The sequence below is a fragment of the Bombyx mori genome, chromosome 1, assembly GCF_030269925.1.
Source record: "Bombyx mori chromosome 1, ASM3026992v2".
NCBI lineage: Eukaryota > Metazoa > Arthropoda > Insecta > Lepidoptera > Bombycidae > Bombyx > Bombyx mori.
In genome coordinates this window covers 5,300,379-5,321,800 of record NC_085107.1, presented here as the reverse complement: position 1 = coordinate 5,321,800, position 21,422 = coordinate 5,300,379, and the positions used below count along the sequence as shown (strand labels likewise).

The 21,422-nt window shown below is 35.1% G+C and overlaps 1 protein-coding gene across 3 annotated transcripts in view; it reads left to right on the top strand.

Annotated features, from left to right (window-relative positions):
* LOC101738756 (JNK-interacting protein 3) overlaps nt 1–21,057 on the top strand; it is a 41,635-nt gene extending 20,578 nt beyond the window's left edge. For 2 of the 3 annotated variants that reach the window (XM_012693578.4, XM_038010962.2), the window contains 14 exons: nt 1,376–1,500; nt 4,512–4,674; nt 6,170–6,318; nt 7,234–7,385; nt 8,162–8,316; nt 9,044–9,199; nt 9,742–9,855; nt 10,226–10,391; nt 11,152–11,344; nt 12,271–12,431; nt 13,254–13,414; nt 13,857–14,085; nt 14,426–14,662; nt 16,911–21,057. In XM_012693578.4, coding sequence (XP_012549032.3) covers nt 1,376–1,500; nt 4,512–4,674; nt 6,170–6,318; nt 7,234–7,385; nt 8,162–8,316; nt 9,044–9,199; nt 9,742–9,855; nt 10,226–10,391; nt 11,152–11,344; nt 12,271–12,431; nt 13,254–13,414; nt 13,857–14,085; nt 14,426–14,662; nt 16,911–17,032 — 2,283 coding nt within the window. In that variant the 3' untranslated portion in view covers nt 17,033–21,057. Of the gene's footprint in view, nt 1–1,375; nt 1,501–4,511; nt 4,675–6,169; nt 6,319–7,233; nt 7,386–8,161; nt 8,317–9,043; nt 9,200–9,741; nt 9,856–10,225; nt 10,392–11,151; nt 11,345–12,270; nt 12,432–13,253; nt 13,415–13,856; nt 14,086–14,425; nt 14,663–16,040; nt 16,157–16,910 lie in introns of all 3 variants that reach the window. The other variant, XM_038010964.2, reaches the window with a different exon arrangement.
* The last annotated feature ends 365 nt before the right edge of the window (nt 21,058–21,422 follow it).

The window sequence follows — 21,422 nt, the reverse complement described above, 5'->3', positions numbered from 1 at the left end:
TGCGTTTTGTCATAAGCAATATTCCATACGAAAATATGGATTTGATTGTGAAAGACGATGTTTTTGTATACTAGTATTTTATTTATTTATGTAATGTACCATAACCTAGATGCGGCGTAATACTCGGATTACAACCCAGTTCGATAAAACTAATCAGTAATTTTAATTTAACGTAAACTAGGTCATATTTTAATTAATGTCTCTTAGGCTAAAACCCTCTGACCTTACTTGAGTGTCTATTAAGTCTAATTACTTTGTTCATCTGTTGTTTAGTGACGTCACTATCACTATAACTATTTCGAATTAGAAAAAAACACTACACTAACTCAAAAGACTTAGTATCCTATATTACAGAAAAAAAAGTTTTTACATATAGCTGTTTTTGGAATAACTTGATTCAAAAACACAATTTTTAATATTTATTTCAAAATATTGGTTACGGTCAATTTCATCACACAATAAAATGACAAATAAGAATAGGTTAGGTTTGTTTGTTCGTTGCAATACTTTTTCTATGAATGAATTTATTAAGTCAAGTATAAAAAGTCGAAGTGAACTAGTTACATAATTGACAATGCCCCCGGGAATTATCTAGCGAAGTTAAATTCATGAATAATAATAATAATAACGACGGGATCCAAATTCAGTCCCAATTTAGAATTCCCTGTGTTGTGTGTTATTATTATTACTAGTGGTCCCCCGGTAGTTGAAACTCGACGATAATTAATTGAAATTATAAGTTTGTACACTATTATGATTCTATTTTCAAAGACTATTATATTTCTTTATTCACAGATTTCGCCAAGACTACACTATAGACAAATAAATATTAACCTATTCTCAATTTCACCACAGACTCTAAGCAACAAAAGTTTGACAATAAACATAGAGTATACATATATGTGTGTTTTTATTTATTGATTTAATGTATTATTAACGCATAATTAAAAAAAAATAGCATTCTGCACTCCTTCTCTATATTCTGTATAAGTGTGGGAAATTTCATACTCATTCATCCACGCAATTTTCGTAAAAATTGATACAAAGTTTTTGCTTCACCTATTAATATATAGGTACTTATATATGTTTAAATATTTACATATATAGATAATGAACGCCTAGACAAAGAGCAAACCAACCTGTTCATCAGACTAATGTTTGAATTAATAACGTTTTTATTTTTTATTGCTTAGATGAGTGGACGAGCTCACAGCCCACCTGGTGCTAAGTGGTTACTGGAGCCCCATAGACATTTACAACGTAAATGCGCCACCCACCTTTCGAGATATAAGTTCTAAGATCTCAGTATAGTTACAACAGCTGCTCTACCCTTCAAACCTATTAAAACTAATAAGAGTTGTCGTATTTTTTAAAGGAACGATTAATGGAGCTTCAAGATGCCGTTCGCTGGACCGAGATGGTTCGTGCCAGTCGCGTGGACAACTCCATCGACAAGAAGAGCAAGCAGAGCATATGGACTTTTTTTAGTAAACTATTCAGGTACGTTCGAATCAAATTGTACGCGGAGATAAGTTTTCAGTCGTCTGAGTCCGAAGAATGTCGAAGGTGCTCCCGCGTTTGCACAGGTATTTCTTTCTCGCATTTATTAGATCACGTTTGGAGAACGACGTACTAAAGTGTAGTTTTTTCTGAACTGAATTATACTTGTGGTTCATTATTTCCTATTTATTAACCTTTCTCAGTGACAGCAGTGGACTTCGCCAGTCTGTGTGTTCTGTAGTTCTGTGAAAATGTTTTTTATAGTCTTGTTAGAAAATCAGACTAACTTTACTACTATTTTCGGTTACGATTCAAATACAGCCCGCGAATGTGAAGATGAAATTCACTAATTTAGACGAGCAGACACATGAAACGTCTGGCTTTAAGCTCATAATGAAGTCCATGGAAATTATTTAATTTATCAAATTATAAAATCTCGCAGAAGTGAATAATAGTTATGTATAAAGTAAATTGGATTTTGTCATTTTTAGGAAGGTTTATTATGTTAATGGCTAAGTATTAATAAAAATGTTATGTAATATTATGAAATGTCTTCATAAGCTGTCAGTGAGTGTAATAGAACATTCTATGAACGCTTTGTTCTGGATTTACTAAAAATCACTTAGACTATACTATGTTCGACTATAAAATAGTAGATTTTTCTAGAAATTAACAAACGGCCAGAATATTTCTTTAAATTGAAGGTCATCTACTGAACGCGTAATGTTTATACCCCGATATACCAAATCCAAATTGGATTTTTTCAGAATTTATATCTGTGCAAATGTATCGTGAAAATGTTGTTACCGCGATTCACGTTATTGAAGGAGTTCTTGTAGTTTTAATAACAGGCGCTGATCAATGAAATTAAATCTATTAAATAATATGCCCATTAACACAATCAACCTTTCTGTTAATTGTATTTCATGGCTAATTTGCGAATGTATTAAATTGTTTATACATAAAGCGAATTTATTGCTAATGCGAACTTTATACATGGTGTTACAAAAGCTGCATTATCTCTGGAAGGTATTTATGGTATCGAGAGAGTGAACGCATCTTGACATCAGAAGCCTATTTTTTTTTTTAATTGCTTATATGGTTGGACGAGCTCACAGCCCACCTGGTGTTAAGTGGTTACTGGAGCCCATAGACATCCACAACGTAAATGCGCCACCCACCTTGAGATACAAGTTGTAAGGTCTCAAGTATAGTAACGACGGCTGCCCCACCCTTCAAACCGAAACGCATCACTGCTTCACGGCAGAAATAGGCTGGGCGGTGGTACCTACCCGTGCGGACTCACAAGAGATCCTACCATCAGTAATTACGCAAATTATAATTTTGCGGGTTTCATTTTTATTACACGATGTTATTCCTTCACCGTGGAAGTCAATCGTAAACATTTGTTGAGTACGTATTTCATTTGAAAAATTGGTACCCGCCTGCGGGATTCGAACACCGGTGCATCGCTTCAACACGAATGCACCGGACGTCTTATCCGTTAGGCAACGACGACTACAAAAAATCGAAAAACCTTGAAAATTGAACTTTATTCTTTCTAATGTCAAGGCATAAAAATAAAATTATGATTTTGTATTTATATACGTAACTAGCGGATCCGACTACGTTGTCCTGTAATGCATACACATAAATTCATTCAAGCCGATCCAGCTGTTTAGTTGCAGTGTAGATAAATAACCTAAATACCGACTGCAGCGCCATCTGTCGAGCCAATTTGTGACTCTGAACCATCTAAAGCGCAACCCAAGCAAGCGAATACAAAAAAAATCATTCAAAGCCGCTTAGGAGGAGTTCAGTGACATACACATATACAGTAGAATTATATAATATATAAAGATTAGCAAATCGGTAAACGTAGTATAGGAAGTGAGTAGGATGTCCGGGCAGTAGATGGAGACTAGAGGCATATGTCCAACAGTGGACTATAATAGTCATTAATGATGTTAATGAACGTATGTAAATACGTGCTATACTTCATATGTTTGATATGACGCTGATGATTATAATGAGGCCCTGATAATGATTATAATCGCCCCTTAAAGTGTTTATTATGTGTATGTTTTTTTTGTAATTTTTTCGAGGTCTGGTATTACGAGAAGAGCCTAGTGAGCCTAGAGAGAGAATAGCTGAAAATACAATAAAAAGAGGAGAAGATTTAAAAATATTTACAAAATTATACTAGCGGTACTAGTTACATTACTGAAGGGAATTGAACCAGCGACGGTTTTGTTTTAAATAAAATCTTATTATTTATATTACATAATTAGTCAGATTAGGGTTAAATAGTCCTAGCGATTTGTCAGGTTATGTGTTTTGAATTTATGTTTAATTTTTTTAATCGAAAATTCGAATGCTTATACTTATCGCCTTGAGAACATTTCGAACTTAATGACTCTGCTTTGTAATTGATCAAGTTTGTTTTTAGATACCCTAAGACTGCCTCAAACTTTTTTCATCTCATGATTTAAATAAGAACCTTTGAAAGAAAATCTGGTTTCATATATTATTAAAGCTTTTAGTTTTCACGTGACGATTGTACAATGGTAAGTTAGCTCAGTAGATATTCAATCAATTTGTTTGTATGCTTACTGTTATTTCTCGTTGTAAAACTATTCTACTCCTAAATTCCTTTTCCTACCTTTATAACATACATTTAGTTAGTTATGCGTCTTGCGTAATTCTTTTATTTCATTTATTTTCATTTATTTTCATTAACTTTTATAGTTGATCATTAGATAATTGTAGTAATTCTTAAGCTCTAGGAAATTATATGTTTAGTGCTTCAATTTAAACGCGTCGTTGTTTGTCAATTTGAAAGTTTAGTTAATTAAATTGGAATCGCATTGCACGATCAATGTTTTAATGAATGTTTGTTAATGATGTTTTAATTTTGAGCGTGTAGCGCAGAGCGAGCTATATGTGTATTATTTTTTTGATAGACCTTAAACAGATAGGAGTTTAATGTTGTAATATTGTGGAATTTACAGTTCGAACGATCGTCCACAAAGACCGCTTTCCACTCCTCATCTAAGAGCCGTGGCCGCCTCACAGCCTACGATGAGACATTCACAAACCCAAGGCGACTTCTTGGAGGCGCAGCTTTCCGACCACCACCAGAAGCGACACGAGAGAACCGAACAATTCCGACAGGTAAGATAAACTTTTATAAGAAATGTTTAACAGATATAGACAGGCACATTTTAGTTTATTCATTGTTTTGTTGACTTTTTATTTTGTTACATTGTTATGTTGAATATGCGTAACACGAATATAAAATATATAATCAAATACGATAAACAATATTAAACTTATAAAAAACTTTTTTCGATTTAAAAAGTCAACATAACCTTGGTTGTGTTGAAAACATTAACGGCAATATTATGTTACGATATTTCTGTTTTGATACGCAGTTCTACGTTGATCAAACTTTGAAATTAGTAAAAATAATATATTATATATATATATATATATACACAATATATAATTAAATGAATAAAACTATCCAGAATATGACAGAAAAAAATTTCTATAGACAAAAAGAAATCGCTAGACCAAATGAGACAAACATAATACTTGGCCCGATTATATTTATTTTGTACTTAATATTGCTGTTTGTTATATTTCATTATTGCTTATCTTCGCTTGGTCTTTTGAATGTATTGATTGCGCTTTGGTTCCTTTCCTCATTGCATAATTTTTGTGTACATTGATTTAGATTCGAATACAGACTTCATATTCTTCTACTAGCTCGCTTTCGATTGAGTGTCGTGCCAAAGAACCTAATAATTTAGTTGCACACGTGTTTTTTAGATTATTTTACAATATTAACATTCCCATACATTGATATTGACGTTCCGTTATATCTGTGCACTGTCAGAGTCGTTGAATACGCATGCAATGTCCATATGTAGCTCTGCATCAAATTATATATTTCCTCTTACGCTCGCTTCTGTTGGTTTAATCTCTTCTTGTACGTTTTCGACGTACCTACTCGTCTTTTTATTTATTTCTTTTTACCCTTTTCCTGTACGTAATCTCCTTTACCTTTCTTTTGTTTGCAGCCAAATGAATGACGGCCTCAATTTTAAATGAATTTAATGTTCAAACGAACAGTGATATGATGAAATAGTGATGTAGGATAGTATCTTGTAAAGTGTCATTTAGCATATTTTAATTTACGTTATAACTGCTATTTTAATGTAGTTGCTTTATTCTTACGTTCGTCGTTTTGTGATGTTTGATGAAATAAAGTTGTTATTTTTAGTATTTGTGTTTTTTTATTTTTATTTTGCGCTCTTGCTATTATAATTGGCTCCACTATCTATCATGTGCCTTGTCAATTTCGTTTTGTGTTATGTAACACTATGTACACAAGTTTTGAGATGTCACTGATAACTTTTATAGCGATGTAATATACTTTAATTAAAAGAGTGTAATACCTCTTGAATTTCGAATGTTATTCATTGAATAAAACAGCCATGAATAGCGTGTCATTACCGTGTATACAGATAGAGATATAAAATAATTTGATAAACACACATGAATAAGTTGTTTTTATATTATAATTAAATCGAATTGACATGTTCTTCCTCAAGACGTTCATGTCCGTTACGATGTTGTTACCAAACCGAGTGGTGGGGTGTAGGTGCGGGTACATGTGCGTAAGGAAGACGGGCGCACGCACGCTTACGGTTGGAGTCTCCCGGGGAAGAACAGCCAGGGACAGAAGGGACCGAGCCCCTCAGCGTCCCTGTCGTCGGGGGGAGTTCCGGTACCAGTTCCGGTTTTTTGTCGGTAATGTTTTTTTTTTTGTATAGCACGCGATTTTTAATCTTATCGCAACACATAGATATGATAACGTAAATGCCGCCGTTCACATTGAGGATATGAAAGGGAAAGCCGACTTGTAACACTCGCATACTGATCGGCACAAATGATTATCTCACTTATAGACACTAGTATATTGGGTGTATAATCGATTGTTTTCTAATTGAAATAACCCAATCTGAAATAACGAAGGGAGTTATTAAGATCAAAATGTTTTTGTTTGTTTTTAACTTCGACACAATCACGTGCCCGGTTGGTAAGGTGAGTAGTCGTTATTAAAAACAATCGGAGATTTCGAACTTATGCCTCAAAATATAAGGCAGTGTCCACGTTGTTATGTCTAGAGGCTCATGTAATAATTTCATACTAGGCAGGCCATAAAGTTGCCGTACATAATTAATTATAAATTATGTCAAAGTTTTTTGACCAATTTTAATATAATTGATCGAGTTGTTAAAATTATAAAGAAATTCGATCATTTCAATCAAATTTTGATAATATATATCAAAACCAAAGTTGAAATATTGTAAAAAAAGTAGCATTTTAAATAACCCCTTTGAACTCATTTTTACAAATAACCTGTTGTTTTCTGATTTTTAACGCTTTGGTTCTGTCTTTTTTCCCTACCTATGCTGATAGCCTTAAGAGGCTATTTCAGCTTCGCCCTAACATGTAGGTGAGCTCACGGGGCTCAAACCGGAGTGGTGCTAACACTGACCCTAGCAAGAGCAGTGCTTCGTAGAATCTACCATCGGTTCGGAAACGCGACCCACTGAGAAGATCCGGCGAGAAACTCAGTGGGCTGTGTCTGTGGAAGTTCTGTCATATCTCCCTCTAGGTCTTGCATTGTAAAATTATTTAAACACAAACATTTTGTAATAGCCCGATAGCGGAGAGTGAGCCGCGTATGACTCTGCTGTGTGCGGCCGGCGTAAACCTGAACGGAGGTAGGACTCCGGATGGAGGCTGCATGATTGGTGAGAGCGTTTTCTACGCAAATGAAGACGATAAGACGGAGAACAATATGTCCTTAGGTACGTATAATAAAGTCAGTTAAGATTTGAATGGTATATCTCGGTCAAAAGTGAGACTGATTCCGTCTTGAGTTTTTTTATCGTATTTTCTAGAGTAGAGGTCGGAGGAAGTGTTTGAGATTCCGTCGTCCGTCTGCTAAGAAAGAGTAGAGGTCGCCAAGGAACCAAGCCTCTGGCATTGTGGATGTTTAAGAGTGCCCTTAACAATTTACCTTTAGTTTGGCCGTATAAAAGCGCTTTTCATTGATTGCACGAAAATCGCGCGCTTTGCTAAATATTGCTATAAAGTCTATGGTGTGGAAGTTCAAAAAGCAAGGGCCCAGAACTATTTTAAAAAAATGCATTAACGAACAGCGTCACGATAACAAAATAATATGTTTGTAATAAAATAAACTGACTTTAAACATCACCTCTCGAAGCAGGAGGTGACATTTGAAAAGTGCCTATTGGTAAAGAATAATTTTAATAATCTTGAATTAAAAATAGGATAACTAAAAATTATTTTATTGTTTGATTGTATTGAATGATTTTGTTAGTTTTTTTAAACTATTATTTATTTTTAATTTTTTAGTAGAATTTAAATTTTTTCAATGTTTTTTTAAATATTGAATTTTCATCGGTCCTTAATAAGTATACCAAATTTCGAGTTAATCCGACGTTTTGAAGGGGGTCAAAGTTATGTTTAAAGATTCTGTTACATGATAACATACATACTTCTGAAGCTAATAAAAGCGTATTAAAAATGACATAACTCTATTTCCAAAAAAAAATTACAGCCTACGAGATGAGCAAAGCGCAGTCAGCGCATTCTCCGGAGGTCGAGCAGATCAGCAGACAGCTGCAGTCAACTCAGAGCGTGGAGTACACTGAAAAGAATCTGTCCTCGTTGGTTTGGATATGTGCTAGTACACAGGCTAAAGGAGTGGTTATGGTAATTAAATTTAGATTTTAAAAAAATCATGAAATAATCGAATGTTAATACATCGTTCAATAACACACCCTTAAATTGATTCAACCATTGCTCAGAGTGTACCAATAGACATATGTATATTTATTAACGAATATTCATTTCGGATCCTCCCGATACGTTAACGGTGCTTTTAGGTACCACAAGCACCGGTTACCGTCCTTGTCGAACTCGTCGCTTGCGACGAAGGGCTCGACGAGTAAATTAACCCACAGACACAGACCATTGAGTTTCTCGCCGGATCTTCTCAGTGGGTCGCGTTTCCGATCCGGTGGTAGATTCTGCGAAGCACGGCTGTTGCTAGGGTTCGTGTTAGCAACGTCGTCAGGTTTGAGCCCCGTGAGCTCATCTACACGTTAAGGCGAAGCTGAAATGGCTTCTCAAGGCTATCAGCGTAGGTAGAGAAAAAAACGAATATTTATAATTTAATTATTAAAACGATTTATAAATTTACAATGCTCAGACTCAAATTTTTAAAAATCGAATCCTGTAACGTTTTCTTAGATGTACCCATATTCCTAATAATACATTTAAAATTATATAAACACAAATCAACGTTTCCATAGGAAGAGGGAGCTTTTAGTGGCTAAAACGTATAGCTTTTTTGTTCATTATTAGAGCATCTATCATAGGTTTCCCTTGCACTTACACCATTAAATCATATATTAAAAGTGTTCTTTATTCTGATTAGATCATCGATGCGAACAATCCGGCGGACGTGATCGAATCCTTTTCAGTGAGCGATAAGCATATTCTCTGTGTAGCTTCAGTGCCTGGTGCCACTTCAGAAGATTATCAAGATTACGAAGAACGAATGTCTGGGGACACCGAAACGAAGCGTCATTCGGTAATACTTGGCTTTGGTCTTAGTACTCGGACGCAAAATTGGATCGCATCGAACATTATACTGGTGGTAGGACCTCTTGTGAGTCCGCGCGGATAGGTACCACCACCCTGCCTATTTCTGCCGTGAAACAGTAATGCGTTTCGGTTTGAAGGGTAGGGCAGCTGTTGTAGGTAACTATACTTGAGACCTTAGAACTTATGTCTCAAGATGGGTGGCGCATTTACGTTGTAGATGTCTATGGGTTCCAGTAACCACTTAACACCAGGTGGGCTGTCAGCTCGTCCACTCATCTAAGCAATAAAAAAAAAAGCAAAATTTCAAAGTCTAACACTTTTTTCCTGCCGATTATTCTGATACTATTGACACTTTAAGCTCGTATTGTATATATTTTTGTAGTAGCTACTTTCACGCCGTGTCGTCTATTAGTGCGGGCGAACCACTGAAGAAGGTGGCAGTTTAATCTACATTAATTAAAACAACGTTTTATTTAATTTTCGAAATTGGAAGGACCCGTGTATTTAATTTGTTTTTTTTTTCGCCAGTCGTTGTTATGCGTGGGAAAGAGTGAGTCTGTGGAGAGCCAACCTAATGGCCCCGTCGAGGACACGAACACGGAGAACACTGAAAACGAAACTGTAATTGGAACTACTAAATTGGTAAATTTATTTGGTATATATGAGTCGTCTATTATCAAAGGTGGCAATCTGTGCATTTGGACAAAAAAATGTTATTGATATGTCAATACAGATTGATTTGAATATAATCGTCTCCTTCAAAGAATACGGTTCAAAACCTGCATTAAATAAAGGTTAATACTTAACCTGTTATTTATCTAAGATGTCGTTCCGAAGAGTTTTGTGACTGACCAATGGAATACAAAGACAATAATTCGTTTTTATGATTTACCAATCATTGTCCAAAAGTCAGATTGCCGGCTTTGATAATAGTCGACTCATATACGATTAATTAAAAAGCTAAGTTAAGTATAGTTACAGACAGTAATAATAAAATTCTCAATTTTCGTAGATAAAGGCAACCCTTCTAACTCCACCGAGTACTCCCGTGAAGGAGCCAGAAGAACCAGCTGCTGATAATGACGAGAATCCCAAAGAATCGATGGTCAAGAATGTTGAAGACGAAGCAGAGAACGACGGTCATGACAGTCCGCCACTAAGCTCCACTCCTAATAATGGTAAGAAAAATCTAAATATTCACCTTCACTTTTTTTTATTGCTTTGATGGGTGGACGAGCTCACAGCCCACCTGGTGTTAAGTGGTTACTGGAGCTCATAGACATCTACGACGTAAATGCGCCACCCATCTTGAGATATAAGTTCTAAGATCTCAGTATAATTACAACGGCTGCCCCACCCTTCAAACCGAAACACATTACTGCTTCACGGAAGAAATAGGCAGGGTGGTGGTACCTACCCGCGCGGACTCACAAGAGGTCCTACCACCAGAAATTACGCAATTAAAATTTGCGGGTTTGATTTTTATTACACGATGTTATTCCTTCACCGTGGTCAGTCAATCGAGAACATTTGTTGAGTACGTATTTCACTAGAAAAATTGATACCCGCCTGCGAGATTCGAACACCGGTGCATCGCTCAACACGAATGCACCGGACGTGTTATCCTTTAGGCCACGACGACTTCATTATATCGACGCTTGAAAGGCAAACGTGACTGAGCGACAATGCGTGAACTTTACAGTAAACTTATTTAAAGTTGAAATACCTGAAAAAATTATATTTTAACGAATCTAGCTGTAGGCTTGAAATGATTTTAATAGACCTAGAAATATTTTTTTTTGGGCATCGAATATGGTTATTGCCTATCATTTATGTACAAAGCAGATATTGTCGCTTAGTCACGTTTACCTTTCAAGCGTCGATGTTCATTAGTATAATTCCTTCGACCTTTGATATTTAAAAAAAATATTGTTACAGTAACGGAGCCATCGGTCAGTTCACCGGAGCCCGGATTGGACGCGTTCGCACAGGAACAATCGAACGTCGAGAACCGCGGCGATGTACCGGACCGAAAGATGTCCACCGTGATGGCGACGATGTGGCTAGGAACCAAAAACGGAAACCTATACGTACATTCCGCAATGGGAAACTACAGCAAGTGCTTGGCAAGGTACGTACATCGGATATGTTACTTTAACATAAATTGATAAATTCAATAGTAATTGAGTTATCTATATATTGATTAATATGTGAAGCAAAAACTCTGTGCCACTTTTTAGGAAAATTGCCCGGACCGAGTAGTATGAAATTTCCCACACTTATAGGGAATATATAATATTTAATAAAATTACATTTAATCAATAAATAAAAACATCACACACACTACCATGTATTTGACACAACACATACATATTATTATGTTTATTGTCAAACTTTTGTTAGTCTGCGCTCAAATTGAGAATAGATGAATATTATTTGTCTATATATGTCTTGGCGAAATCTGTGATTATAGAAGTTTCATAATAGTCTCAAACTTATAATTTCAATTAATTATAGTCGACTTTCGAGTATCTTATTCACCAGTACTATATTAATACAACAATGCCTTGTTGCTATCGCTGAACTATATTAAAATATCTATTTGTTATATGGTAAATGGCGACATGTGTAGTAGTTTAATGGTACTAAATCAGAACCTTTCTCGCGATTTTCACATTAAGTAATTGTCGACTTAAATTATCATATAATAAAAAAAGAACGTTCAAAGATACCCGAGCTACGTATCATTGTTATTGTACGTTGTATGTTTAAAAAATTATCGATTACTAGCTGTACCCGTCCGCTTCGCTGGGCATTTAAAATTAACATTAATATTTCTCACCCCCACAAAGATTCTCATCATTAACGCCCCCGCAACTGATGTAGGGAGTCCAACACTCATATAAATATTAGCCTATCCATTAAGTACATGTATTTTCTAGATGGATACCAAGTTTCAAGTCAATCGGATGTACGGTTCAGTAGTTATAACGGAACATCCGTAAAAACCACTGTAGATTTATATATTAGTATAGATGTGTATTTATTATTTAACAGGATCAAACTGAACGATGCTATATTGGCCATAGTGTCGTGTGCTTCTCGTTGCGTGGTCGCTCTCGCTGATGGAACGGTAGCTATATTTGCCCGACTTGCAGATGGACAGTGGGATTTCACTCAGTATTGGCTCATGACTCTAGGCGATTCTAAATGTTCAGGTAATTTTAATTAAACACATTTTTTTGTCAAAAATTTTTCGCTTAGAAATATTAATTGGTTTAACAACGCCATCATTAGGATGACCTTGATATTGATTAGTTTCGGTTTTGAATATCTTTAGTCCTCATAGGTCACTTTAGACGTCGTGGCCTAAAGGATAAGACGTCCGGTGCATTCGTTTTAAGCAATGCACCGGTGTTCGAATCCCGCAGGCGGGTACCAATTTTTCTAATGAAATACGTACTTAACAAATGTTCACGATCGACTTCCACGGTGAAGGAATAGCATCGTGTAATAAAAATGAAATCGCAAAATTATAATGTGTTTCGGTTTGAATAGTGGGGCAATCGTTGTAACTATACTGAGACCTTAGAACTCATATCTCAAGGTGGGTGGTGCATTTACGTTGTAGATGTCTTTGGGCTCCAGTAACTACTTAACACCAGTTAGGTCGTGAGCTCTTCCATCCATCTAAACAAAAAAAAAAAAAAATTGCCAACTTAAGCATAAGAGTTATATTGTAAATAGCTGACCCGGCAGACTTCGTAGTGCCTCAATCGATAAATAAAAGACCTAAACTTTTGTATAAACTTAAAACAAACAAAAGGAATCCGTCCGACGGGGGATTTGTATTTAATTCCGAGCATTTTCATATTTATTTACCTTTTAAACCTTCTCTGGACTTCCACAAATAATTTAAGACCAAAATTAGCCAAATCGGTCCAGCCGTTCTCGAGTTTTAGCGAGACTAACGAACTGCCTTTTTGATATATATAGATAAAGTTCAGATTTACCCATAATTATTTTGTGATTTACAACAGTGCGATGTCTCAGTGCGGTCGGCTGTACGGTTTGGTGCGGTTACCGCAACAAGGTCCAGGTGATCGATCCTCGTACGAGACAACTACTTCACACCCTCGAAGCTCATCCTAGACAAGAGAGTCAAGTGCGACAGATGGCGTGTCACGGCGATGGAGTATGGGTAAGGAATAATTGCATAAAAATGGATTGTTGCCATCGAAGAGGCTTTGAAAAAATGGGAAGAATATATTTTTTTTAGCCAAAATTTTTTGACTTCCCTGGCTATTTCTATTGGCTAAGGTTTGTGTCTTGGGACTGCGCTAATTGTGCAAAGTGCTCGTCGCCCGAGCGAAATCAACTTGCAGAATTAATTAATCGCGTAATTATTGGCGTTAGCGTATATCGTCACTCCGGACGGGCTGTCGCCATTATCTCCCTATCGGTGTCAACAGCAAAACACTCACTGATTCCAGTTTGAGTGTTAGTATAGCCGTTATACGATATAGACTTTTACCACATTTTACAAGACTGACATACACACTGACTGACTACATCGATTAACTGCAATGTCCAACCGGTTAATGAAAAATGTAATTTTTTATAAATGAAATACACATTTTTAGGTATCGATAAAAATGGACTCCACCCTCGGTCTGTACCACGCGCACACATACAAGAACTTGTGCAACGTCGACATCGAACCGTACGTGAGCAAAATGCTCGGAACGGGCAAACTTGGATTCTCTCTGGTCAGGATCACGGCGCTTCTAATCAGTTCCGGGCGTCTTTGGATCGGAACCAGCAATGGGGTTGTTATATCCGTGCCACTGTCCGAAGCTAATCGAGATCCGAGTAAGTTTTTGTTTATTTATTTTTATTGCTTAGATGGTTGGACGACCTCGCAGCCCACCTGGGGTTAAGTGTGTTTCGTTTTCTTTTGTATTAAGATGAAAAAGAAAAAAAATATCCGGACGCATTTTTGGTGGTAGGACCTCTTGTGAGTCCGCACGGGTAGGTACCACCACTCTGTCTATTTCTACCGTGAAGCAGTAATGCGTTTCGGTTTGAAGGGTGGGGCAGCCGTGGTAACTGTACTGAGACCTTAGAACTTATATCTCAATGTGGGTGGCGCATTTACGTTGTAGATATCTATGGGCTCCAGTAACCACCTAACACCAGGCAATATTTTCAGTTCATGCAACATTAAATCGAACGAGATCCGCGAGTCCGACTGGGGTTATACCCTGGTGCTCGATGGCTCACGCCCAGCTCAGCTTCCACGGTCACCGGGACGCGGTCAAGTTCTTCGTGGCGGTACCGGGGGCCGCTAGTTCGTCAGCCAGAACACCGGAGTCGCCCCAGCAAGGTTCGAACCAGCCGCCGATGCTGGTCATATCCGGAGGCGAGGGATATATTGACTTTAGAATAGGTAAGGAGCTTATTTTATGAAAACAAGGTATATAAAGAGCAGTAGGCCAAACGTACGTACATAATAAAAACACAGACTGAATGATATTGGGTACTTTAGAATCAATAAACAATAAAATTCTTAATTACGTTTTTTGTTATATGTATTATAAGAAAAAACATTTAAAGTTCTTAATCTATAATAATAATATTAAGATTTTAAACAAACTGCACATTATTTTTACTAAATGTCATACTTCACTGAATGACTTTCAAGAAAAATAATTTTTAGAAATCCAAAGAGTTTTTAGACAATGAATGTTTTTCTTTACATATATATATATATATATATATAAATATAAAAATGGGTTTGTTTGTTTGTTGCGCTTTCAAGTCAACTGCTCAACGAATTAAGGATACAATTTTATTTGCTTAAATTACTATAAGCAAAGCAACGTGTATTATTTGTTATGTAAAAATAACGTGTCGTTATCATGCGCGAAATTCAAATTTCTAGTTCTTTTGCGAATATGCTAAAAATATTTTTCGACAATAATCAAATAACTAAAAATGCATAGAGCAGTGCTCAATAAAGATGTTTTTTTTTTTTTCATTATTCATTGTAACACACTATGTTCGATAGATAAATAAATAATATTAAAAATAAATTATCGATTAGGCATCGTTCGCTTCACTAACGTAACATTTGATTATGAATAGTTAACCTTATCAACCACGTATACGGAGAGCTTCATTGAGCATCTAAATATGCGTATTAATTACATACACTGTTTGACATATTGACATCGCCATTATGTTTATTAATAATGAAACTTAACATTTCGTATAACAAACACATCGAACCCCTCCATACATGATTCTTAAAAAGAATACTACAAATTTTACATCAAACCAAGCAATATGCACGTTAGTCTCTCTGATCACATAATAATTACCGCAATCCACGTTTATTCCAGACAATGCTATAGTAGCTTAAATTTGTTAGTAATTTGACGCTTAATTATTATAATACGCTTTTTATCGATGCTTAAAAATTTTGTAGTTTTGGTTTTGTTTCTTTCATTTCATGTGCCTATTGTTTGATTTGATTTCCAGGTGCTGTTTTCTACTAAAATGTTTAACGTTACATCGATAATAAAATAACACGCTAAATTTCGGCTTAATAGAATGTGTAACATCATTAATAACGTCGAAGAGGTTTCGGTATATTCATAACAATTGGAACTTTCAACTCATTAATTTAGTTTTTTTTTTTTACTAATGTAATCAAACGCTCTTGTGATATTTCGATTCGGCTTACAAAAAACATTTTAGTAGAAATTATTCAATAGGCAGTTTTGATTTCTTGAATTATTATTTTTATTGTTTCGCCTATATAGAAGAGCATGCCGATGACATGAAAGACACGGCGTCCCATCTCATTGTCTGGCAGATCGTAAACGAAAACCAAACGTACCTGATAGAGAATAAGAGTTAAATTTATTAAAACGAAATGGTACGTTTTTCAACGCATGTTACTGCTTCAGCATCACTAACATAGCTAACACACTAAACGCCGGGGTCATGAGAACACTTCACTGGTATCGGTTAGACAGCGACGTCATATCGGCACGTTGACACGCAAATATCACACTTACGTGCTCATATTTACGGAACCTTTTTCATTGACTATTGTTCATTAAAAAGAGCTTATCACAATGCAATAGATTGCTTGCAGTTCACATCTCACATCACATCCGAACTGACATTTATTTTCAGTTAAAGCCAAAAAGTCACCTGTAAACAAAAGTAAACTCAGTCCTTAAAAATAATCCCTAACTTTTGGTATTGTACATAAAACTACTAACGAAAACTGTAGTGATAATAATAAAATATACATCTAAAAAAAATTATAACACGGCTGCCCTGCCAAGAACATTTGGCTAGCGTTATTCAGAGTGATGTAAGGATCCTAATGATCCAAAAACTTTCACGCATTTAATGATTTTGACAAAAGAAACTTACACACGTACATCAAACTTGAAAACATTAAACTCACTCCGGGCAGTCCTGTAAAAAAATAGACTTAATATAAGCTAACGTGTATATTGCTAATGTTCTTACGATTTTGTCAATAACTAAAACTGCAATATTAAAGTTTTATTTTTAATCTTTCTAAATAACTTCTTCGATTTACTGTTCTCTATCAAGACTAATTGTGTATGCAATCAGTTTTTGTTTGCAATATATAAAAAAAATTGTACCTACAGCCGACTCGGAGATGGAGGACAGCGTGGTGGTAGCCGAAGATGGTTCCTCGAGTGGCCACAGCTCGTTAATTGAGAGGGCCTCTAAGAGTCACTTGATAGTGTGGCAAGTAGCGACGGCCTAACGCAGGGCCGACCGTGCGAGAGTCGACTCTGAATCCGACTACGTATATGTGTGCACGTCGACTAAACCAGAGGCTCTGATCAACGTCTGAGTCCTCTATACGGCATACGAACGAGTTGCAAACTTAAACACTGCATACATAGTACACTAATAAAATATATAAATTTTTAGAACGAAGTTCCTTATGGGACGGTGCGGAGGGGTACCCTAACCGTGAAAAAACGTCCGTAACGTAAGATTTTTATTAGTAATGCACACAGTGTACGACTTAACTTTGTAATAACGTACAAAAAATAACATTTTTAATAACATTTTATCATTAATTGACCACGATCTCAGAGCGTTCGTTTGCGCAATACACTAACTCTTATGCAAACAACCGTGAATGAAGTTGTACCACAATAAGTTCGCGCGATACCGAATGACCGTGGGTTGTTGCGAAACCTCCAGTTTTATTTTCCTTATACCTCGAATAAAACTTAAAATTAATATTTTTATAATATGGAACTTCGTTTCTATCCGGTGTCCCACGACACCACACATCTTTTTTTTTTCATAACTACCCACTTTTTTTTTCTCAGCAAAAGTGTTTATATGTGTGGGTGTAAAGTTTGCAGCTCGTTTCGAAGCTTTAACATTTGTGAATAGGCTCTCGTTATTGGTAGTGTATTTGTGTTATTTAATTTCGAAGTGTATATTTATAGACTTCGTGTCACCCGATCGCACGATCACGTTCGAAGTGTTAATATTGAAATTATTGAATATCGTAACGATAAACCGTTTGTAACACAATAATAAGTACGAGAGTAATATAAATACACTACCATTAAATGATTAATCTAGAAGGATTTTCGCTAGAAGTTAGAGATCAGTATTTTTAAAATTAAGAGTTTGGTTGCAATTTGCAATGGAGGAATTGATTTAACAGAGTCGGGTCGTTTTCGAAATCCACAAATCCTATTCACAATTCTGAGATTTTAATTGAACACCTTGGCATTTTATAATCAAATTGAAATGAAAACGTACGTGTTCAATTAACGTTTCGGTAATAATAATCTACGTCATAATTCGTCACACACATTTCGCACGGTCATTTCTCAACTTTGTACAAGTGCACGGCATTGTACTACGAAGGACTATGAAAGAAACTTACTTATATTTATATTTTCGTGTGCTTAATAATATTCAACTATGTATATGCTTGTGTGTTGTTGATTTGTGTTTGCGTGTTCTACGTTTTCGTCATTTGTTTTCGTCTTGAACATTTCTGGTTTTTTAATCTCATTTAGAATTATGAATGTACAATGATTTAACCACCAAATAATTCATTTTATTAGCGTTACGTAGTTAGTTTATTGTAATATTGTATGTATAAGAAGAATGAATCATTATTATCGTAATACTTTATGACGAGTTTTAGTAAAATCTTGCTACGGTTGTCAATAGAATCACAACTTTATAATGATAAAATTTTCACTTGTTTGACTATGATTTATTTAACGTTTTTTTTTTCTTCATCGTTTTTTTTTTTAATAAGCTACAAAAGCAATTTACTGTGTGCAATATTTTAATTGACTTTTTATTTTATGATTATACTTGAATTAATTTTACCATGCTATATTGTGTGATGAGTTTTATATTATTTGCTTTTTTTTTTTTATAATAGTAAAAACACACTGAGTTATTCGTTTTATATTACGTTAATCAAAGTGTAATGGTGCAAAAATAGTTTAAGGTTTCATTAATACAATGGGTTTTATTCTATTACAATTTATTTAATTTGATGAAATTAATTTTAATACATTTGTGACGATGATCGCTGGATAGTGGGCACTGATTTAAGAGATCCACTAAAAAGTGAAGTGGACATATACATACATATGTATAACCAGTGAATCAGGCTTGAATGGAAACAGCGTTTATTATCCAGTTTATGTTAGATTCTCACTAATATTAGTAAAGCAACTACCACAGAGATCGTTGGTCGAAAGATTGATAGAATGCCACAACACACAACTTACAACACGACACGTGTTCGATTGCTGTCTAATTTATGAGAGAGCTACGAATCATAAGGAAATCTTAGGACATGAGAGGTCATAGTCACGTGGTTTTTGGTTACCGTTACAGTGGTAAGTGAACGGTTCCATCATTAGCGTAGTTTTTATTAGCATACCGCTTTATCTAGAACCGTGCAAATGTATTTCGAGTAGTAGCGGTTTCCTAATCCTCATGATTCTCGTTGAGTGGTTATTATTATTATTATTAAAATCGATGTCTTTTTCGTTCAAATCGAATGTTTCGCGACCATCGCTCTTTGTGCGTACTAGTCAAAATAAAAAAACGAAGTAGTGATGTAATTTTTATCTAGGCTTACGTTGTTTCGCTAATTTAGGCAATAAGGTTGGAGCCGGACGAATTGTCAACCGCAATGGATCGTAACGCTATTGTTTTGTGATTGTACGCGCGACGGTGCTTGAATACGGAACATTTTAAAAAAAACGTCTAATCTATAGTGTAGTTAGCATAATGTGTGTGATTTAGTGTTGTTTTTTTTTTTTAGATAACGATATCGACGCTTGAAAGGCAAACGTGATTAAGCGACAATGCGTGAACTTTACCGTAGACTAATTTAAAGTTGAAATACCTGAAAAAAATTCTATTTTAACGAATCTAGCTGTAGGATTGAAATGATTTTAATAGACCTAGAAATATATTATTTTGCGCATCGAATATTGTTATTGCCTATCATTTATGTATAAAGCAGTTATTGTCGCTTAGTCACGTTTGCCTTTCAAGCGTCGATATGTTTAAACTCTGAAACTACTAAATGTACTTTTTTTTTTTTGGAATGTCTTAAGTCAATTAAGATAACCTCAAAACGTTTGTAAACATTAATGAAAAATATTAAAATTGTTTTTAGTTTTGTCTGCAGTAACGTTTTCAGAGCACCGTCCGCATTAAGCTAGCGCTGACGTGGGCATTATTTAGTGCAACGGTCTCGAGTTTGAGATCGAGTACGTAACGTGATTATGTATGGTGAAATTTGTAGACCCATGATATAGATATATTGTTAACATTATGTAAATGCATAATTTCGGAAGCTATCGAAGTTTTACGCTTCCGATTTGTTAGTTTGATTGATTTGGCAAACGGATGCCAAACGATGGCTTGAATGACATAAAATATAGTATAACGACGAATAAATTGGCTTTCGTGATAAAAAAAAAAAACGCATCGTAATTTACATAATTACATTTATCTACTATGTTAATCAAATTTTTATTATTTCACAATCTGTACCTTATGTACCAGTTAGTACTTACGATTTGAGATTCATATTATTATTGATTTATTTTTTTATACAAACGGTTTTTATTTATTTGTTTATTTATTCAAGTTCTCACAGTGGATAAAGTATATTGAAATGGAAAAGGTGGAAATGTAAATTAAACAAAAGACTTATGTAAAGAAGTACCTCATTGTGAATGTTTGAATCTAAGAGTAAATAAAAGATAATTACGTCGAATTAAAAATTATAAATATATTTAAAAAAGCGGATTGAAAAATTGAAATTGCTCTGAAAAACTAAATTGATTACGCTTTCATCATATTTAAATATTATTATTAATAAACAGAACAAATTAATGTTGATTCTTGGGTTAGAATGTTCCATCATTAAAATAGATCCGCGTCACCTGTTCGTAGTGCCTATATTTGCACTGTGATCAAAATAAGAATAAATATTAGAAGTGACCTTTACCAAATTGGTTAGCTGCATACGTTTTTTTTTTTTGAAATTGTCATTATGAAGTAACAATCAGAGGTCATTGGCATGTTTATTTTTGTTTTGATTGCAAAGTGTATTAATAATATAGCAAAAATTATATTGTCTTAAAAAGCGACTGTGAGATAAATTATTATTATTATTAGGTATATAAATTTAATCAGTCAGATTATATAGTTTGTTCACTTTTATCCTTATTTGTAATTTGCAATCCAATAAAATATATGAATTATTAAAAATTTGTGGTTTTCATTTGTATAATCAGTGCATCTCCTATTTACGTGCTGGATTGATGTGGCTCAAATAAACGAAACCCGAAGTTTATTTTCCGGCTGGATTCAAAGGCCGGTGATGCGGTGGCATTAATGTATGACGCTCACCACTTGAATAACTAGCGTTGTTAATCCAGCCTATTACTCAACTCGATAAGTCTCGAACTTGGAAGGTAGCCTTGAAAGGAAGCATGGTAATCGAGTTACAAAGATTTTTTTTATTGCACACGACGGGTGAACGAATTTCTCCTACCCCCTTGTGCGAAGTGATTACGGAAGTCCATAGGCATCAACAACGTAAATTTCGTCACCCATCTTGAGGATTACGCATT